The sequence below is a fragment of the Zingiber officinale genome, chromosome 6A (assembly GCF_018446385.1).
Source record: "Zingiber officinale cultivar Zhangliang chromosome 6A, Zo_v1.1, whole genome shotgun sequence".
Lineage (NCBI taxonomy): Eukaryota > Viridiplantae > Streptophyta > Magnoliopsida > Zingiberales > Zingiberaceae > Zingiber > Zingiber officinale.
Window position 1 is genome coordinate 25,014,511 of NC_055997.1, and position 19,319 is coordinate 25,033,829.

At 38.8% G+C, this 19,319-nt stretch overlaps 3 protein-coding genes across 4 annotated transcripts; 2 read left to right on the forward strand and 1 right to left on the reverse strand.

The window, feature by feature from the left end:
* Window positions 1-583: 583 nt before the first annotated feature.
* LOC121996143 (pentatricopeptide repeat-containing protein At1g52640, mitochondrial-like) lies at window positions 584-2,427 on the reverse strand. The gene has a single exon (XM_042549984.1). It carries the CDS (start codon window positions 2,408-2,410, stop codon window positions 764-766), a length of 1,647 nt encoding a protein of 548 aa, XP_042405918.1. The 5' UTR covers window positions 2,411-2,427; the 3' UTR covers window positions 584-763.
* A 396-nt stretch (window positions 2,428-2,823) lies between these two features.
* LOC121996144 lies at window positions 2,824-12,797 on the forward strand. Its single transcript, XM_042549985.1, has 10 exons — window positions 2,824-3,167; window positions 3,243-3,355; window positions 7,262-7,469; window positions 7,546-8,104; window positions 8,179-8,430; window positions 8,540-8,731; window positions 8,815-8,889; window positions 9,010-11,442; window positions 12,125-12,436; window positions 12,534-12,797. Exons 1-9 carry the CDS (start codon window positions 3,019-3,021, stop codon window positions 12,398-12,400), a joined length of 4,257 nt encoding a protein of 1,418 aa, XP_042405919.1. The 5' UTR covers window positions 2,824-3,018; the 3' UTR covers window positions 12,401-12,436; window positions 12,534-12,797.
* Window positions 12,798-13,642: 845 nt separating this feature from the next.
* Window positions 13,643-17,950, forward strand: LOC121996146 (filament-like plant protein). Of its 2 annotated transcripts, none has more exons than XM_042549986.1 (4): window positions 13,643-13,957; window positions 14,660-14,780; window positions 15,546-17,374; window positions 17,492-17,950. In XM_042549986.1, exons 1-4 carry the CDS (start codon window positions 13,913-13,915, stop codon window positions 17,765-17,767), a joined length of 2,271 nt encoding a protein of 756 aa, XP_042405920.1. In that variant the 5' UTR covers window positions 13,643-13,912; the 3' UTR covers window positions 17,768-17,950. The 2 variants fall into 2 exon arrangements, with proteins under 2 accessions (XP_042405920.1, XP_042405921.1); XM_042549987.1 differs by having other exon boundaries at window positions 13,644-13,957; window positions 17,495-17,947.
* Window positions 17,951-19,319: the final 1,369 nt, after the last annotated feature.

Genomic DNA, 19,319 nt, shown 5'->3' on the forward strand with positions numbered 1-19,319 from the left:
TTCCGCAATGCCTAGATGATTCAATCGATTAGTCGACGTCTAAGACCGCCTAATCCCGCTTGCGCACTAAGGCCACCTAGGCTGACCGACTAACATGTTTTTGGTGAGGCTGATTGGCGCCTAGTGCTTAGGCGACGCTTAAGCGACCGCCTAGGTTAATTTTTAGAACACTTTATTATTTGCCAGTCGAGGCATTCTTTGACAAAGTCATTTCCCGTCAGTATGAAAAAAGAACTGTTGAACCATTGAGTTAATCTTTACAAAAGAAACATCAACTAAGTTTCCATCTTATTGTAGTTAACTTAGTCCATCTTATTGTAGTTGAATCTCAAACAACCAATTCAATTAGCATAAATTGAAGCTGTAATGTCTCAGCATTTTGTTTTTCTAACCAAAAACATAATATAAGTAGATGAATAGAAAATTCATTCTAGCGGACGACACCAAGGCTTTTGAAACTCATGATGGGGATCATTGAAAAATTTGTCCAATAATGGATCAAAGATGCAAATAATAAGGTACAAAATCTTTAGTTTCCTAGATCACCTACTATGAGTGCAAAAACTTATCTTTAGAGCAAGCCTTGAACACGATAAGACAAATAATTAACCTTATGCTTCGTTGGCAAAGTCTTGATGCAACAATAAAGTTGTTATGGTGTGACCTAGAGATTGTAGGTTTAAGTCTCGAAAACAACTTCTGGTAACGCAAGCTAAGGCTGCGTACAATAGACCCTTTCTCGGAACCCGTATTGATGGGAGCTTCATGCACCAGGGTGTTGCGTACAATAAACCCTTTCCCGAGACCTGCATTGACGAAAATTTCGTGCATCGGACTGCTGCGTACAAACTCTTTCCCGGGACCCGTTTTGGCGGGATCTTTGTTCAACGAGTTGCCCTTTTTTTTCATTCACAAAGTCAACTTTTGTTCTTCCCTCCATTGCAAGTGATAGTTCCTGAATCTTGCAAGAAGTGCTCATTTTCATCTTGCAAGCAAGAACACCAACCTGTTCTCTTAACCCAATCTGCAACAATTTATCCCTAAGAATCTCACAAGTATCAGGATATGGAGGAATTCCCTCATCCACCATTTTCTCAAAAAAACGACAAGCCTCCTCAACCTTCCCCTTCTTCTTGCACAATCCATGGATCATTACGGAATATGATGGTGCTGCAGGGTAAAAACCTCTGCCCTTCATCCCATCCCAAACTTCCATTGCTCGATCTGTTTTGCCTAAGTCAATCAACATCTTCAACAACATATTGTATGTATGCCGGTCAGGCAAGCAGGCATCCTTGTCCATTCTCAGAAGCAGTCTTAGCGATTTATTGACCTCATGCAGTTCGCAATGAACGGCCAGTATTGCGTTATAACTCCAAACATCAGGCTTAGCGCCTCGCTCAATCATCTCGTCAAGCAACTCATAAGCCTCATTCATCTTCTCTTTCTCACATAGAAGTTTAATGACACAATTGTAAGTGAAGACGTTGGGCACAAGGTTACGCCTTCTCATTCTGTCAAGCACTCTGGTGGCAGTGTGCTCATCATGGGATGTACAGGCAGCACGGACGAATGCAGCATAGGTGCCTGCGTCAGGATGGAGCCCATGAGTCTTCTGCATCTCATGCAAACGCACATGTGCCTGATCGAGCTCACCTCCTTTGCAGAGGGCAGAAATCAAGGAGTTGTAAGCGGCAACGTCAACCAAGCATCCTCTCTTAAGCATTTCATCGAACAGCCGCAGGGCTTCCTTCGGGTTCCGCGAGTCTGCCCATCCGTTGATTAAAATGCTAAAAGTTTTTTGATTCACAGGGAAGCGGGACTTGAAGTGGTCGAAGAATGACTGTGCGGCTTCTACGAGGCCATTGCGGCAGAAGGGAGAGAGGAGTTGATGGAAGTCTTCGAGGTCCGGGTCGAGGCCGAAGTCAGTCATCCTTCTGAAAGCTCGGACAGCATCATCGGGGAGGCGGGCACGAGCGTAGAAGCGGAAGAGTAGCCAAAATGTTTCGGGCCGGATGAGGTCGCCGCCACGTCCGTCCTCTCGGTGCTCGGACAGCAGGGACCACAGGATAGGGAACTGTCGGGCAGCGCCGAGGGCGCGGACTAGAGCATTGTGGGCGGAAGGAGCGTGGCGGAATCCAGGGAGCGCGGAGGACCAAAGGAAGAAACGGTGGACGGAGGAGGGGAGGTGGCGGCAACGCCTGAGGACCTCTTCCGCGGCTTCGGGAGTGAGGACGGACGCGAAAGGACGGAGCGCCGCATGGAGATCGTGGTGGGGGGAACGGTGGTCGCTGAGGACACGGCATAGGTCGCCGACGAGAGCTGCGACGGAGGAGAAGGCGGGACCGCCGCACTGCGGGCGGAGAAAGGCAAGGCCTTTGGTGAGCGGAGCGACTTTCCTCGCGGCCATCGTCGGTTCTCAAAACAACCTCCTCTCGTAGCCTTAAGCCCTTAACCGACAAATCTCCCCCAACGGGCCAAATATGGGCCTTCTGCTGGGTCACACATGGACTCGCCCATACGGCCCAATCAAGCCCAACTAACACTATGAACGAAAACCGAAAACGTTTGTTTTAAATGATTTATAATTAATTTAATCAAAATCAAATTTTGAAAAAATGGATGAGTATCTTCGTAAATCCTTAAGAAATTGGTAATTTTCTTGGATAAGGGTTTGAAGTCGGTGAAACCAATAATTTTATTTTAACATATTAGCAATCTACATATAATATGTATTAAATAATTCAATTTTTTTTATGATAATTGTTTTTTTTTTTGTCTAAAGTCTAAACTCGAATTTAATTTAACTGAAAGTGAATCGGACGCAAAGATTTTCGATTTAATCCAATTCGTCGATGCTTCCGTAGTTCTCGATCATCCTCCTCCGTCTCCCACACGCTTCGGAGTTCGCCGTAGCAGACCTCGGCGGAGAAGATTCCCCTCTCAAATCTCGATCCGTCTCTCTTGCTCACGCTTCCGATCCAAACCCTAGACGAGGAGCAGCAGCTGCTGGCGGGGATGGAGGGCGGCTCGGGAGACCTCCAGTGTGTCGGGAAGCTGGAGATCACGAAGCACAAGCCCGTTGGGTTCCTCTGCGGTACCCTCCCCGTCCCCACCGATTCCACCTTCCCTATCTCGCAATCCGCTCTCCTGCCGCCCCCCCAAATGTGCGCTTCTCCGCTACTCCATCTGCTATTCCTTCTTGGTTTCGATCTTGGTTAACGTTTCCTGAATGGGTGCAGAACTGGAGTTCCACGATACCAGATGCTTCCGGCCGAGACCGATCTCAATACCCTGCCTTTGTTGTCCAACCTCCCGGAGAAAGTCTTCCCTTCCTCTGGGAAGACAAGTGACGGTGCCCCTTTCTTTACTGAATTCCTTCTTTTTGCACGAAATGCTCAGTCTTTTTAGGAGATCGTAACACAAAACTTATGCATGGATGATGCTAGGCTATAAAAGAAAATTTGGTAATTGTTCTTTAAAGGTCGATGATGTCTTTAATTTTTCAATCTCGCCGTACCTAAAAATTATTTCATGAATTGCTTCCGTATGAAAGGAAAACAATGTGGATTACCTTGTTATTCCAGATTTTAATGCCTTGTTCTGTTTTTAATTTGCTTTGTTAATTATGATTGTATCATACTTGTGTCCATCTTTGTCGTGACTGTGGTTTGAAAACTTAGTAGTAGAATAATTTATTTATTGGATATTGGCTATACCTCTTCTTAGTTCTAACTTTATAGTTCCCAAGCAGTTGAACATGACAGAATTCTATATCTTATGGTAATTTACCACAGATGTTAACACTATGAATGAATACAATCCAATTATCAGAAAGGTATGAGTGTACAATTGGTTTTTTTTTTGTCTTTTAGCTACTTTGTTAATGCATTTCGAAGAACCTTCATTGTTTCTTTGAGCTTCAATTCTATTGATTTGGAAACTACAATCTGTTATAAAACTCCGCCCGACCAGTCATGGCCGGTCCCAAGCCCAAATAAAGGAGGAGAGTTGCGTTAAGTTACCGACCAGCATTAAAACTATGGGAAATGTTTAATGAATGGATCCATTAAACTATTGTGCTAATTCTAGGTTGTTCGTCGGAAAAAATATGTTGTAGGGTCTGACTGTAATGTCTTAGCAAGGACCGCTACATCTCCAAAACTCGGATGTAGTGCTAAATATGCAAGAGTTCGCGTTGTAGAGTCCAACTGTAACATATGGGCAAGGACTGCTACATTTTCATGAGAACTTGGGTGTAGTGTTAAATATAGGTTGGATAAGAACAAATATGATAGGAAAACTAATAGTCTAAGATTTAGAATATGGAAGAACCCTCACTGGTAAATCAATGAAGGTAGTAGATATGATGGTTAAGAGAAGAATTAGTATTTTATGTGTACAAGAGACAAAATGGGTAGGCGAGAAGGTAAAGATAATAGAAAACTCAGGTTTTAAGTTATGATACACAAGAAAGAGTAAAGCAAGAAATGGAGTGAGTATTATTGTAGATAGTTCGTTAAAGGACGAAGTTGTTGTAGTAGTTAGAAAAGGGAATCGAATTAAAGTCCTTAAGATAATAGTAGCGAAAGAAACTATGAACATAATTAGCGTATATGCATCGCAAGTAAGATTAGATGAAGCTACTAAATCAAGGTTTTTGGACGACTTAGATAGTATTACAAAATATTTCGTCAAATGAAATGATTTTAATAGAAGGTGATATAGATAGGCATGTTGAAGTGAAAAATGAGGAATATGAGAGAGTACATGGGGTTATGGGTTTGAAACAAGAAATAAAGAAGGAAAATTATATTAGATTTTGCGATAGTATATGATCTTATATTAGCTAATATTTTTTTTTAAAAAAAAAGAAATAAACACTTAGTCATGTTCAAAAGTGGAAATAATAATTCACAAATTGACTTTCTTATGCTTAGGAAGAAGGATAGAAAGATTTGTAAAGATTACAAGGTCATCCCTAGAGAAAGCTTAACTGTCCAACATATGTTAGTAGTGTTGGATATATGTATCAAGCAAAATATCAATAGAAAGAAAATATATATGACTCGTAAAATTAAGTGGTGGAAGTTAAATGATGGGAAGCAAAATAAATTTAAAAAGAAGATAGGAGTACAAGTAATAGATGAAATATATGGTGACTCTAATACGACATGGGATAAGATGATATCAAAGTTGAAAATAGCAGTTAAGAGTGTCCTCAGTGAGTCAAAGGGGCATGCACCATTAAATAAGGAATCTTGGCGATGGAATGAGAAAGTACAAGAGAAAATGAAAAAAAATTGAACAGCTTATAAGGAATTATATATTTGTAACAATGAGGAAAATGTTTTAAAAAAATATACAATAGTCAAGAAAGAGGCTAAAAATGTAGTGAATGAAGTAAAGAATGAAACTTTTGAACGATTATATCAAAAATTGGATACAAAAGAAAGGGAAAGAGACATTTATAGAATAGTTAAACCGAGAGAAAGGAAGACAAGAGATCTTATCCAAATAAAATATATTAAAGATGAATGTAATAGGGTACTAGTAAATGACGGAGAAATAAAAGAGCGGTAAAAGAAATATTTTCATCAACTGTTTAATGAAGGTTTAGGTGACTAACTTAATTTAGATAATTTAAGCAAGTCAAATTAGTATAGATTTTTAAATTTTATCATAGAATTCAAACTTCAGAAGTAGAACAAGCTTTAAATGGGATGCACAATGGAAAAGTCGTTGGAACAGATAATATTCCGATAGAAGTATGGAAGTGGTTAGGGAAACAAAGTATTGCATGACTTACAAAATTAATGGAGGGTAAGTACTATAATTCTCTTATATAAGCATAAGGGAGACGTACAAAATTATACAAGCTATAGGGGTATTAAACTAATACGTCATACCATGAAACTTTGGGAAAAACTAATAGAAAAAAAAATTAAGGAAGGATATCACGGTAACCGAATATCAATTTGGATTCATGCCTGGAAAATCGACAATAGAAGTTATACATCTTCTTAGACAATTAATTGAAAAATATTGAGAGCAAAAATAAGATCTTCACATGGTATTCATTGACTTAGAAAAAGCTTATGATAGAGTCTTAAGAGAAAATATATGGAGAATTCTAGAAAAGAAATGTGTTATTGAACTAATTAAGAATATGTACATGGATGTAACGACCAGAGTAAAGACTTCAGGCGGAGTAACTGAATTATTTTCAATTAAGATAGGGTTACATCAAGGATCAGCTCTAAGTCTCTATCTTTTTACACTAATTATGGACAAACTTACTACACACATTCAAGACACGATATCGTGGTGCATGTTATTTGCTGATGATATTGTTTTAGTAGTTGAAACATGTGAAGGAGTAAATGCTAAACTAGAATCTTGGTGAGAAACACTAGAGGGGAAAGGTTTTAGGCTTAATAGAATAAAGACATAATAGAATAAGTAGGATGATTGAAATGGAGGAGAACGTTGGGTGTTTTATGTAATTGTAAAGTACCTTTAAAACTTAAAGAGAAGTTCTATAAAACCGCAGTTAGATTTGCTATGTTATATGAAACTAAATGTTAGGCTATGAGTCGAGCTCATGAGTAGAAGATGAGAGTTGCAGAAATGAGAATGTTAAGGTGAATGTATGGACATATGAGGATGCACAGAATAAGAAATGAGGGCATTAGAGAGTTGTATCTATTGAGGGAAAACTCCGACAGACACGTTTAAGATAGTACGGACATGTACTTACGACCAATAAATGTTTCAGATAGGCGATGTGAAACTATAACAAATACACATATCAAACGAGAAAGAGAAAAATCAACAAAGACTAGTTAGCAATAATAAAATAAGATAAAATTTATTTAAGTATAGATAATGATAAAGAGGAGATAGAGCTCAATGGTGTAAAAGGATTCATATAACCGACCCCACCTAATAGGATAAGGCTTGGTTGTTGTAATCTGTTCTAAACTAGCTGCTAATGAGCTTTGGTCATTTTCTACTGCAATTCTTTTTTTTCCTTGTCTGCAATTGTGATTATTTTCTGATCCACAAAGCTAGAGTTCTTTTATGAACATAAATATGGTCCTTAATTCATAACTGACCTAAAGATGTTGCATGTTGTGGATCACCGATAGGCCAATTGCTTTCTTATAGTGTGTATACATTTCCTATTCATTCTTCTATTTGACCATGCAACTTGAAAATTTGAAAAATTGAACTTCGTTTCTTTTTTTTACGCTTTCAGGATTTCACATGGAGAGCATCCCAATTATCCAAAATTTATCTCAGAAGTGTGAGGCTCTTGCTGTATCTGGTCTGACTGAGTATGGTGATGAAATAGATGTGGTAGCTCCTGCTGACATCCTTAAGCAGATTTTTAAAATACCATACTCCAAGGCTCAGTTATCGGTCACTGTTCAACGTATTGGAAACACACTCATCCTTAATACTGGGTAAGCTTTTAAATTAGTCTCTAATAATTCACTTTTTTTTTTAACTTTCATAATGTTCAACTTTTTCTCTCAATAGCCCTGATTTTGAGGAAGGAGAAAAGGTTTTCATAAGACAGAGCAATCAATCTAGAAGTTCTGATCCTTCAATTTTCTTAAACTTTGCTATGCACTCTGTTAGAGTTGAGGCATGTGACTGCCCACCTAGTCACCAGCCGTCCTCTGCAGAGCAATCGGATTCTACCATCTTACCAGGACATTTTGGACAACGAGAGGTTCCTTTGGTTTCTTCTGCAGATGCTCATGCTAGTAAATCTCAATATCTCGATCAAAATGCCAGTGGCAGTCGAAAGCCTTCTCATGGGAATCGAGATGCATATTTCTGGGATGGAAAGCAGAACAAGCCAAAGACTAGAAGAAGACCAGATCCTGTTAAAAATTCTTCAGAAATTGGTGAGAAACCCAGATTGCCAATGCAAGACCCTGATAAGTTTAAGAGACTGGGAAATAGTGGCTTTCTGAGGGTCTTATTTTGGCAATTTCACAATTTTAGGATGCTTTTGGGTTCTGATTTGCTTCTGTTTAGCAATGAGAAATATGTCGCAGTAAGCCTGCATCTTTGGGATGTCTCTAGACAGGTGATGCACAAGCCTCTGTGTGTTTTTTTTAACTTGATTTTTTGGCTTGTCCTTCACTCTTTTTGTTCTGATAGGTTACTCCTTTGACATGGCTTGAAGCATGGCTTGATAATGTAATGGCTAGTGTACCTGAGTTAGCTATCTGCTACCATCAAAATGGTGTTGTTCAAGGCTATGAACTTTTAAAGACTGATGATATCTTCCTCCTTAAGGGCATCTCTCCAGATGGAACTCCTGCTTTTCATCCAGAAGTTGTCCAAAAAAATGGGCTTTCAGTGCTTAGGTTTCTTCAGGATAACTGCAAACAAGATCCTGGTGCTTATTGGGTAAATATTATGAAAATTCAGGATATCCTACATTTTTGTTTTTAATCTATTGTTCACTTGTTTTATGGCATCATGATATTTGCTTAATGTCATTGAATTTCACTGTCAGCTCTATAAGGGTGCAGGAGAAGATGTAATTCAACTGTTTGATCTCTCTGTCTTACCTAAAAAACATTCAGATGATGGTCATGATAAAAGTTGTAGTTCTTTGTCATCATTGATGAGCAAGGGAAGAAGAGATTCGTTGTTTTCTCTTGGCAAACTTCTGTATCGTGTAGCTCACAGATTGTCACTTTCAAAGGTAACTGGCCTACAGTTTTTTAGTTTTTGTTTGTTTTTGCTAATTATTTTTCTAAACAGTTTATTTTTCTTGGTTTTCTTTAGGCATCTGATAACAAAGTGAAGTGTGCACAATTCTTCAAGAAATGCTTGGATTTTCTTAGTGAGCAGGATCATCTAGTATGTTGCTTGTTTTTTGCATTAAAAGCTTTATTTCTGTCTTCAGTTCACTTTGATTCATTTTGATTTGCTGCAGTAACATAATCTTGTATTTGGCTAATCATGCAATTTACATGCTAGGTTGTCCGTGCATATGCTCATGAACAATTTGCAAGACTAATTTTGAAATGCTATGAGGAACTTGAATTTACATCAGAATATTTTCTTCCTGAGTCAGAAGTTACTGTTACTGACTTGGAGGAAGAATCTTCTGAATTTTCTCTAGAATCAAAATCCCAAAATAAGGGATTGTCTCGTGATGCTGGATGTGACACATTGAAAGAATCTGGAATGGTAAAACTCAAAACAAATATTCAGTTATCCACAACCACTGAAATTGGAACATCAGAAATCAAGGTTAGTTCTAGATCACATGATGGCTTGGTGATGTGTCAGGATGCAAGTTCATCACCTATGGTTAGAACAGTTGCTGATCCAATCTCCTCTAAGTTAGCTGCAATACACCATGTGTCCCAAGCTATCAAATCTCTCAGGTGGAAGCGTCAACTGCAGAACACTCAAGTTGAATTGATAGACCACGGGAACAAAATTCATGACCGATCATCCTCTGTCAGTTTTTTATGTGCTTGTGGTGATGCTGACTGTATTGAAATTTGTGATATCCGCGAATGGCTTCCAAAATCTCGAATTGATCGCAAAATGTGGAAACTTATTCTTTTGCTGGGAGAATCATATCTATCTCTAGGGGAGGCTTATAAGGAGGATGGGCAATTGCATCAGACTCTCAAAGTTGTAGAATTAGCTTGTTTGCTTTATGGTTCAATGCCTAAACATCTGGAGGATGCACAATTTGTCTCATCTATCGCAAGTAGCTCAGCATGTGAGTTCAAGTTTGACAGAGATAGTACATATATAGTAACAGATGCAGTAGCAGATTTGAACACAATGCTCAATGAGGATGCCCGTTTCAGTAGTCAACTTTCTCCTACCAGCTTATTCTGGGCTAAAGTATGGACACTTGTTGGGGATGTATATGTGGAATATGATAGAATAAATGGTAGAGATATATCAGTTCAAGCTAAAAATGACGCATTGAGAAGTGAAGCGCGAATGCCAAATGAAGTTGTAAAGGAGGTTAAACGCATGAAGAAGAAGCTGGGACGGTATAATCGAAACTGTAATACTTGTTCATTGATGAACTGTAGCTGCCAGAGTGATAGGGTGAGCAGTGGAAACAGTGCAAGCAGTAGTTCTGGAGATTCTTCCTCATTTTACTATAGAAAACAGAGCAGAAAATTACCTTTGAGAAACTTTTCATATTCTCTTTCTGAACAAACTCAAGTTAATAAAAATCCATATAAGGCAGGTATATCAATATCGAATGTTTCTGAATCCAATGATTTTCAGGATAATAAATATAACGATGCACCTGCTACTGGGTTAAAAGGAGAGGAACTGAAAGAAGGGTTTCTACAAACAAGTGTTGGTGGTTATAACAATGTTAAGGATGCTTGCTTAGGGAATGCTGAAGAAACGGTTAATTCTGAACCGTGTAATGCAGATACTTCCAAGGCAAGGAGTGGAGGCATTTTTAAATTTCTTGAAGGTCCTAAGCTTGGAGATGTTGAGTACAATCTATCTGCAGCTGTAGATTGTTACAGTGCTGCCAGTAAAGTGATGGACGGAGCACCTCCTGATGTAGTTGAATTTAGTTCTGTCCTGAAGAGGTGGGGTTGGGTGTCCAATGAACTTGGCCGATACAGACTGGAAAAAAAGAACTTAGTTGATGCTGAAGTTGCATTTGCAGATGCTATAAAGGTATTTAAACAAGTTTCTGACCATACCAATATCATATTAATTAACTGTAACTTGGGCCATGGGAGAAGAGCATTGGCTGAAGAGCTAATTGTTAAAATGGAGGAACTCAAGCAATATGACCCACTCCAAAATGCATACAAACAAGCTATGAAATCAGCCAAGTCTGAGTACATAAAATCCTTAGAACACTATAGCGCTGCTTTGGCAGAATTGAACTCTGTTCGGGAGAGGGTCGACGCTTCTATGTATAATGAAGTACAAACCCAGTATGCTAACACTTATCTGAGGTATGGAATGCTTTTGGAAAAGGAAAGTGTAATAAGTGAGGGTTATGATGTTGGACACATGGATCTGCTGCTTGATGATAATAAAAATAAGGAATACCAAAAGTATGCCATTTCTGCAAGTGATGCTTTTAGGGAGGCTTTGGCAACATATGAAGCTCTTGGTGAGTTACGTAAGCAGGAGATTGCTTTTGCTCAGTTCCAGCTTGCTTGCTACTACAAGAATCTATGCTTCAAGTTCCTTGATTTGGATCACAAACTAGTCAATGATTCTAAATGTCAGGACAAAAATAAGAAAAAGGCTAAATGGTATGCTTCTTTAGCAGAGAAAAATTGGGAGAAATGTATCACTTTCTATGGTCCAAAGATATATCCTGTTATGTACCTTAATATTCTTATGGAACTATCATCCCTTGAGCTGCGCCTTTCAGATTCATTACACATAAGCTCAGTATGTCACTCTAAACCTATCAATTTATTTATTTATTTTGGTAGCCAATAGCTGTGTGGTCTTTGAACTAGCATGACCCCTTGTCTTGGTTTCCTGTTCTAATGGTCAGAATGTCATTTGCTGTGATGGGCTCTATGTTTGGAAGATATATTTGCATTCTACTCTTCTTCAGTTTTTTTGCCCCCACAGGTATAGCCGAGTTGGTACTCGGGTAATACAATTGTCACACAAGAGAGGAGCAAGGTTCGAATCCCTTGGGTTCATTCCCGTAGGGAATTAGTTCCTCTCACCTAGGAGGTTGTTCAGTTCCATGATTTATCACCCTTCCACAGGCCTTGGGGCGTCGTGGAGAAGCGCTTGTGTGAGCGTTATCACCTTTTGCCACACAGAAGGCCATTTGCATTTGTTGTTCTATCACAATTATGATTCTTAAGATCCATCAAAGCCATATTTGTTTTTTGTCAGTATGATTTCTGATTATTAACTAGATTATATGGCAAGAAGTTGTTAGCTATCTGATTGTACAAACAAGTTTCTTTGTGGTAACTGCATCTGCAATTTTCTTTACGTTTTTCATTTTTTGCTGGAAGTAAGTTCAAAACCATCTTATGTCTGAAATCAATGACAGAAACAAGATTCGTTTACTTTGCAACAAATTTATCACATAATTTCTATGCATCAGATGATGGAAGCTGCTCTAGGCCACCTGCTTGAAGGTCGCCAAGTTGTTGATGCGGACAACAATTGTTCACCTGATGAGATTTCTGCGATCAAAGACAAGCTCTGGAATCAGTTGCAGGCCCTGCTGAAGGGCATGCTGGCCATTTCCCGCTCAGGTAATGCAAACAAATCCAGAGCAACTGGTCAGATGGGAAAGCTTAAGAAAATGTATAGAATAGCATTGAGGCCAGCCAGTCTACATGAGTTGCACGCGATGCATAAGTTATGGGTATCGTAATAACATCATCGTTTTAATCTGTCAACATTGTGGAAGGTAAGGATGCTTGTGATACCAATTATACCTCTTTGTTACCCTTTTGGATAATTCTTCTTATTCATGCTTGCAATTTTTTTTTTTTTTTTTGTTGCAGGAAATCCATCAAGATCTCGACACTTCATATGGAATCAAGGTCAATCATGTTTAGATGTTGTCATTACCTTGTGTTTAGCGAATTAAGCAAACATCATTTGAAGCGCTTTCTTCTAATCTTAGTTAAACAACATGGTTAATACCAACGTCTGGATTTTCGATATTGTTAATGAAGTGACAAGATTATCTTCAAGTAAATCCGCACTAAGATTACTCGATGTAAGAATTTGGTTAACACAATAGAAATGATTTTGTTCGAATTGAAGTCTATGCTGGTGTCATGGCAACATATTGGATAATGCTGTGTTTTTTATTTTTTTATATTCATAAAAACATAATTATGATGATCCATCTGGGCCGGTGTCAAGCCGAAACTTTTAAAGTGATGTGGACCCAATAACACATGTTTCACGGTTCACAATTTCATCTCGTTGGGTTCGGCGTTTTCATGAATGATTTCCGATTTACCATTAATCTGGTAGGTATGGTTGCTGTGATAGTTCCGTGATTTTAATGACTTTTTTTTATCTTCAGGTCTGGATAGAATCCAAAATTATGCTAACCAATTTTTTTATCGTTCTTTTTGAAAAACTCGCTGTATTATAAGAAGTCCACAAATGTACTACGAAGTAAATCATGAGACTCTTCTATGTTTATTTTTCTCCTCTTCTTTGGAGCAGGTAAGAGGCACGGTAATTATAGTAAAATATAATTATATTTATATGAAAGAAGATAAATTTATAAGAAAAAATTTTTTTACCTGACAGAAATTAATCTCTTACTTATAATAAATCTGTCTTGGAGGGACAATGTCTTCGACCTGGTGTTGGGCCGCCGCATCAGCATCGGCGGTTTCGGATTTAACGAACGCATTTTCTGGTCGGTGAACCGTGGTCCTAACCACACAGCAACGGCCTTTTTTGGGAAAAAGAGTGAGATACCCAACGCGAATTCAAAATTAAATTAGACATTTCGACTTCCCGAGTCTAGTACATCCGCTGTTAATCCGAACAGCCTACAGGATAAAACAGCCGTCTATTCGCTTCTCTTTTTTGGATTTACGATGGAGATGTGGGCTGAGCTTCGCTGTGCAATGTCTCTTTATCTGACAGCGGATTCCCTCTCACGGCATCTCCGCTGCCATGTCCCTCTCGAGGGCTCTTCGTCTTCTTCCTCGTCCTCTCCCTTTCGCCTCCTGAAACCACGCTTCGCGAATTGAGTTCCTTTCCTTCTCTTCTCACTTATTTTTGCTTCTTTTAATTCGCACTCTTTGTCGATGAATGTTGGCATTCGAACATGGATAGGCGAGATTTTATGGGTTTGGGGGCGCATTCTTTCTACCTCGACGTTGTGTGAGGAGTTACAGAAATACTGTTGAAGATGAACTTCCAGATGACCCGTAGCGAGACGGAGAGCTCTACATCGGTGTGTTTTCTCTTTTTCCCCCCCCTTTTTTTTTTGTTTTAGTTTTCATCTTAGATCACTATTGTTTCAAAATCAACATTTTTGGAATAGTACTTATCTGGGCGTAGTAAAAGTATCTATTCATTTGAGTCATCTTTGGTTCCGTTTTTACCATTCCCTAATTCTTCCCTCAAATTTCCCTCTTTCTCATTCCTGCCGTGTGTAGTGAAGTTATGATCTTTTTTTGCCAGGCTTCTTCAAGCATATATGGTTCAGTAGTCCAGTTCAGTAGGGCAATGTGGTTTAAAAAAACTGGATTTGTTAGTTGTTACTTGCTTCTGTAAATGCAAATGTGGTGTGCTTGACAGTTCTTGAAAAAGTGTTTTGATTCTCTATGTAGCTATTCACTATCAAATTTAGAATATGGAAAATAATATACAGTTTTTGATGAGTTTTTCTGACCAATCTTTCGTGTCCATTATTGAACTTGGCAATTCAAAGTGAAGAGATGCTTACTGCATTTAGCACAATGAAGGATATGTGGCTTCTCACTTGCGATCAAAAATTTTATACTGTGACGTAATTGCTCATGTCATAAAGTAGTGTTTCTTATCTCTTAGTGTACCCGATTGTTGAAATGGTTTATCTGGATTCAAGAAATGCGGACAGTTTTTGAATTAAACAATTTGGAAGTTGACTAAATATCTGAAAAATTAATTGCAGGTACAAGTGGATGGAATTCCTGAGAGTCTCACTGAGAGGCTATATGTTGCTCTTGAGAGTGTATCTGCTAAAGAGGAATTGGTCAAGCAGCATGCAAAAGTTGCTGAAGAAGCCCTTTCCGGTAATTTGTTTTCATTTATTTAAGTGCCTTAATGCGCAATCAATTGTGACATTGCATCTGAAACTTGTTTATCTATTTGCACCAATCATGTGAAGTGGATAATCTGGGACTGGAGTAAAGTATGGTTGCGGATTACCATATCATCTCTTTCCTTGTATCACCTCCCAGTTCACATGTAATGTCCATGCTTATTAGCATGGAACGAAAGTCATGTGTCAACAATCAGAATTGCTCGACTCTGGTTTCTTACATAATCTGACCTGAATGGGCATCGCAAATTTTAGTTAGCTTATCATGTTCTTGCATATCACGAAAGACATGATGTGTGGAAGTTGTTTTATTCATAAAAAGATGTTCTTGTTCCTTTTATGAATTCAGTTCATAGGCTGTAAATATGCTTAACTTTCTTATATCCCCATACACAATATGATGCTTGAGGCTATAGGCTCCTGACACATTTATTTGCATCGATTAAAATTTCCTTCAAAATATAAACTCACATAAAGGATCATGCAATTTCGTGATAATTTCTCATAGGTTTGAGTAATCTCCTATCTCATGTAATATGGGAAAAAAAACAAAATAACCATGTTAACATATTTATCAGGAAAATAACAGGTAAATAGATATTTCGGACCAGGAATTATATGTATTGTAAGTTACATACTGTAATCTGGCTTGTAATGTTCAGCATGGAAGGGTTAATTGAAACATCTATGATACACTTTGTTGCTTAGTGATGAAAATTTTCAATTATCTTGCCAGGGTGGGAGAAGTCAAAAAAGGAGGTAATCTCTATAAAGCAGCAACTCAAAGCTGCAATACAGAAGAACACCTCCCTTGAGGAAAGACTTGGCCATGTTGATGATGCCCTCAAAGAATGTGTCAGGCAACTTCGACAATCAAGAGAAGCACAAGAGGAGAGAACCCAGGCTGCCATCATCAAGAAAGTCTCTGAGTGGGAGTCTCAGAAATCTCAACTTGAAACCTGTCTAACTGAACTCCAAGCCCAGCTGGAAGCTAAAACCAAAAGTTGCACCTTACTCAAACATGAGCTTTGCTCGAAAATTGAGATTCTAGAAAAGGAAAATGCCTCGTTGAAAAGTGAATTAGTGTCTTTAAATGAGGATTTCCATACCCGAACACTAGATATGGAACTCAGTATCAGAGCTGCAGAAACTGCTAGTAAACAGCATTTGGAAAGCATTAAGAAGATGAGAAAGCTTGAAGTTGAGTGCCGAAGCTTACGTTCTAGAACACATAAATCATCATTGGTTAATGATTCAAAACTCATTTGCAATTCGTTGTATGGTGAGTCTCTTACAGACAGCCAGTCTGATAGTGCTGAAAGGTTGTTTAGTCTGGACAATGACTTCAGCATTCCAGATTCATGGGCGTCTGCTTTAATCACTGAGCTTGATCAGTTCAAAAATGAAAAGAAAACTACCAAAAATCTTAATAGCCCTGTAGAAATTGACCTGATGGATGACTTCCTTGAGATGGAGAGGTTCGCTGCACTAACAGAAGCTGACTATGGAAGTTCTTCTTTGGAGCGCGAAGCTGATTTGGATGTTGGTAATCTTAGACAGATATTACCTAGTAATGTCAACAGTATGCTTCAGCAGATAGCGATGCTGGAAGCGAAGATTGACAAAATGGCAATTGAAAAAGAAGTATTGGAGACAACTTTAGCCGAAACCAACAACCAACTGGAGATTTCTTACGATGAGCTTGTAGTAGTCAAAAATGAATTGACTGAATTGCATGGGCAACTCAGTTGGGCCAGTGGTGAAAAGAACACTCTAGAGGTAAAACTTGAAATATTAGAGGCAAATAGAAAGAACATGGAACTTGAGCATGAGGCTGCATACAAGGAAATTATGGATCTAAAACATAGAGTAGAACTATTGGAGGGAGAAGTTGAGGTAGAGAAGCCATTAATTGCAAAATTTAGCAGTGGATGTAAGAATGCTGAGGCAGTAGACTTGGAAGAGAAGAAAAATGAACTTGAAAACAAATATGCATGCTGGGTAAGTACCATGTCAGACAAGAAGATGAACTTGTTAGAGGAAGCTGAAGAAGTGAAGATAATGTCCGACAGATGTGCATATAAATGCCAGAAAATGGATATCTTTGAACCAAAGAAAGAGGAATTAAACTATCTGGTTAAATTAGATACAATTGGATCTCCAAATCTTCATGATAGGTTTGATCTAACTGAAGGGAAATCTGAAAAGGCGTTTTGTGCACAGCTTGCAGCAAATCGTCCAATTAGGAAAGCCATTGATGCAAAGGCAGATTTACCATACCAAGAAGTTGAAGAGGATACATCATTGTCTGGAGAATGCAAGTCTGATACAAAATTTTCAGAGGCCAAGAAAATAGAACTTGTAGTGCAACTCGAATTAGAACACATGGAAATACGGAATCTACAAGATAAGGTGCTTATTCTGGAAAAACAAATGGAGAAAGAGAAGGCATTGACTGCAGAATTTGCATCAAGGTGTCTTACACTGGAAGAACAATTATCTCACAAAAAGCAAGCTGATTTGCAGCAGTTCAGAAACTCAAATGAACCACCAACAATCAGACAAGTAATTTACATTCATTTTATCTCGCATTTCATTATTACTGGTTGAGTTCAAAGTTATACATCTTTCAAATATGATCTTACTTCTTCATGGATTCATCTTAACTAGTTGATGGTCCAGCAGGAAAATGAGATTGCTCAGGCTGCTGGAAGGCTTGCAGAGTGCCAGAGGACCATGGCTGCCCTTAACTTGCAGCTCAAATCATTAGCCACTTTGGAGGATTTCTTGCCTGAGGCAAAGACACCAGAATCAAATGGTGAGGTAATGGAAGAACTTAATGGGGAGCCCAAGATATTAGATTTTAGCAGCCCCCTAGAACAAATAGGTGGTCAGTCGGTTCTTTGCAGTGGCACACAGGATTTATCATTGTCGCAGAGTTCATTCCCCCACAGGTGAGATAATTTCACAGAAAAACAATATTGTATTTTCCAAGGAGAGATGCGCCTTAGACAATTTTGTAGAAGCTTCTGTAATTTGTTTGACAGATGCACAGTTGTAGTTTTGCAATGCAAAATCTGTGAACCTGAAATTAAAACTCTTGTTTGTATGTTTAACATGGATAGTTGCATATTAAAATTCTGAGTCATGCCATCTGCAGAGTGAAGTTTACTTAGTTTGCTCATTGACTAGCATGTGAAACTTGTCGGTACAAACAATATTAGAGGTCATTGACTCTACAGCCTTCCCCAACTTTCACAAGTTAAGGTTTTGTTCAAGAACCCTACATGGCTTGTATGAGTTGAAGGTTGCCAATAAGACCTCTAGTGATCTTTTTAGAGTTTCCTTGAAGAGTTATCTTTGAAATGTTTCTAGCCGGTTTTCCGCGAAGAGTGGCATCGGTATTGTTGGGTCACTTCGGAGCTAGAGGGGAGTTGAATAGCTTCTTGTGCTTTGTCGATGATGATGTGCAGCGGACAAACTCGACGCAAAACTCTCCAATGCTAACAAGATGAATTTACTTAATATTCATCTTAAAAAGAGGCGACTAATCCAAGGATACGACCCTCATACAAACTCTTCACTATGAAACACTCCTTCTCGGAAACAATTTAGAGGCGAAGAAGCCTCGTACAAGCTCTCAATACAGAAATACAAGAAGAAGAACAAAAGAAGATAATACAATAATAAATCTTACAAGATTTATAACATGAAACCCTAGCTTGCATCTTCTTCTTGTTTGGAAACACCTCTTGACTTTGAAAGTGCAATAACACTTGTCTCCAAGAAGCCTCAAGAACCAGCGGTGATGTCCGCGTGAGCTCTGTGAAGAAGATCGGAGAGCGGTTGTGCTGAACAGTACACGCGAACCCTTTTATCGAGCGCACAACGGTTAGTTTTCAACCTTAAGTGATTACTCTAATCGCTTAAAAGTTCTTAATCGATTAGCCAAGTCGATTAAGAGCCTTTATGTTCACGCGAGAACAAACCGTAAGCGATTAAGCTTCCTATTTAATGGCTTATCGCAGCTTCTATTTCACACAGAGGACTTCTCAAGTGATTACCCTAATCGCTTAAGATGTGCCTAATCGATTAGACACCTCTCTGTGCACTCGCGAAGATGAGCTTAAGCGATTACCCTAATCGCTTAAGCTATGGTAATTGATTAGCCCAATCGATTACAAAACCCTAACTTCCAAAACAAAGTATAGGGTTCCCTTACCCAATATCCAGTCAATGTTGACCTGTTGGAATTTCTCTTTGCCTAGCATCTAGTCAACCTTGACCTACTGGGACTTCTTCATCAAGTGTTCGGTCAATCCTTTAACCCACTTGGACTTTTCTTCTTGTGGCAAGTATCCGGTCAATCTCTTGATCTACTTGGACTTCCAATCACAAGGTGTCCGATCAATCTTTACCCGCCTAGATTTCTACGTGTTTGGCTTCACTCACCAGAACTTTCTCACTGTCTAGCTTCACTCACTAGGGTTTTTCACATGGTTTCACTCAC

Bases quoted from the DNA above. Each gene is read 5' to 3' on its own strand.
- LOC121996143 (XM_042549984.1), bottom strand. From the start codon at position 2,410: ATGGCCGCGAGGAAAGTCGCTCCGCTCACCAAAGGCCTTGCCTTTCTC.
- LOC121996144 (XM_042549985.1), top strand. From the start codon at position 3,019: ATGGAGGGCGGCTCGGGAGACCTCCAGTGTGTCGGGAAGCTGGAGATC. The intron at 7,470-7,545 runs GTAAGCTTTTAA...TTCTCTCAATAG, and splicing joins ACACTCATCCTTAATACTGG to CCCTGATTTTGAGGAAGGAG. The intron at 8,431-8,539 runs GTAAATATTATG...TTTCACTGTCAG, and splicing joins AAGATCCTGGTGCTTATTGG to CTCTATAAGGGTGCAGGAGA.
- LOC121996146 (XM_042549986.1), top strand. From the start codon at position 13,913: ATGAACTTCCAGATGACCCGTAGCGAGACGGAGAGCTCTACATCG. The intron at 13,958-14,659 runs GTGTGTTTTCTC...AATTAATTGCAG, and splicing joins AGACGGAGAGCTCTACATCG to GTACAAGTGGATGGAATTCC. The intron at 17,375-17,491 runs GTAATTTACATT...TTGATGGTCCAG, and splicing joins AACCACCAACAATCAGACAA to CAGGAAAATGAGATTGCTCA.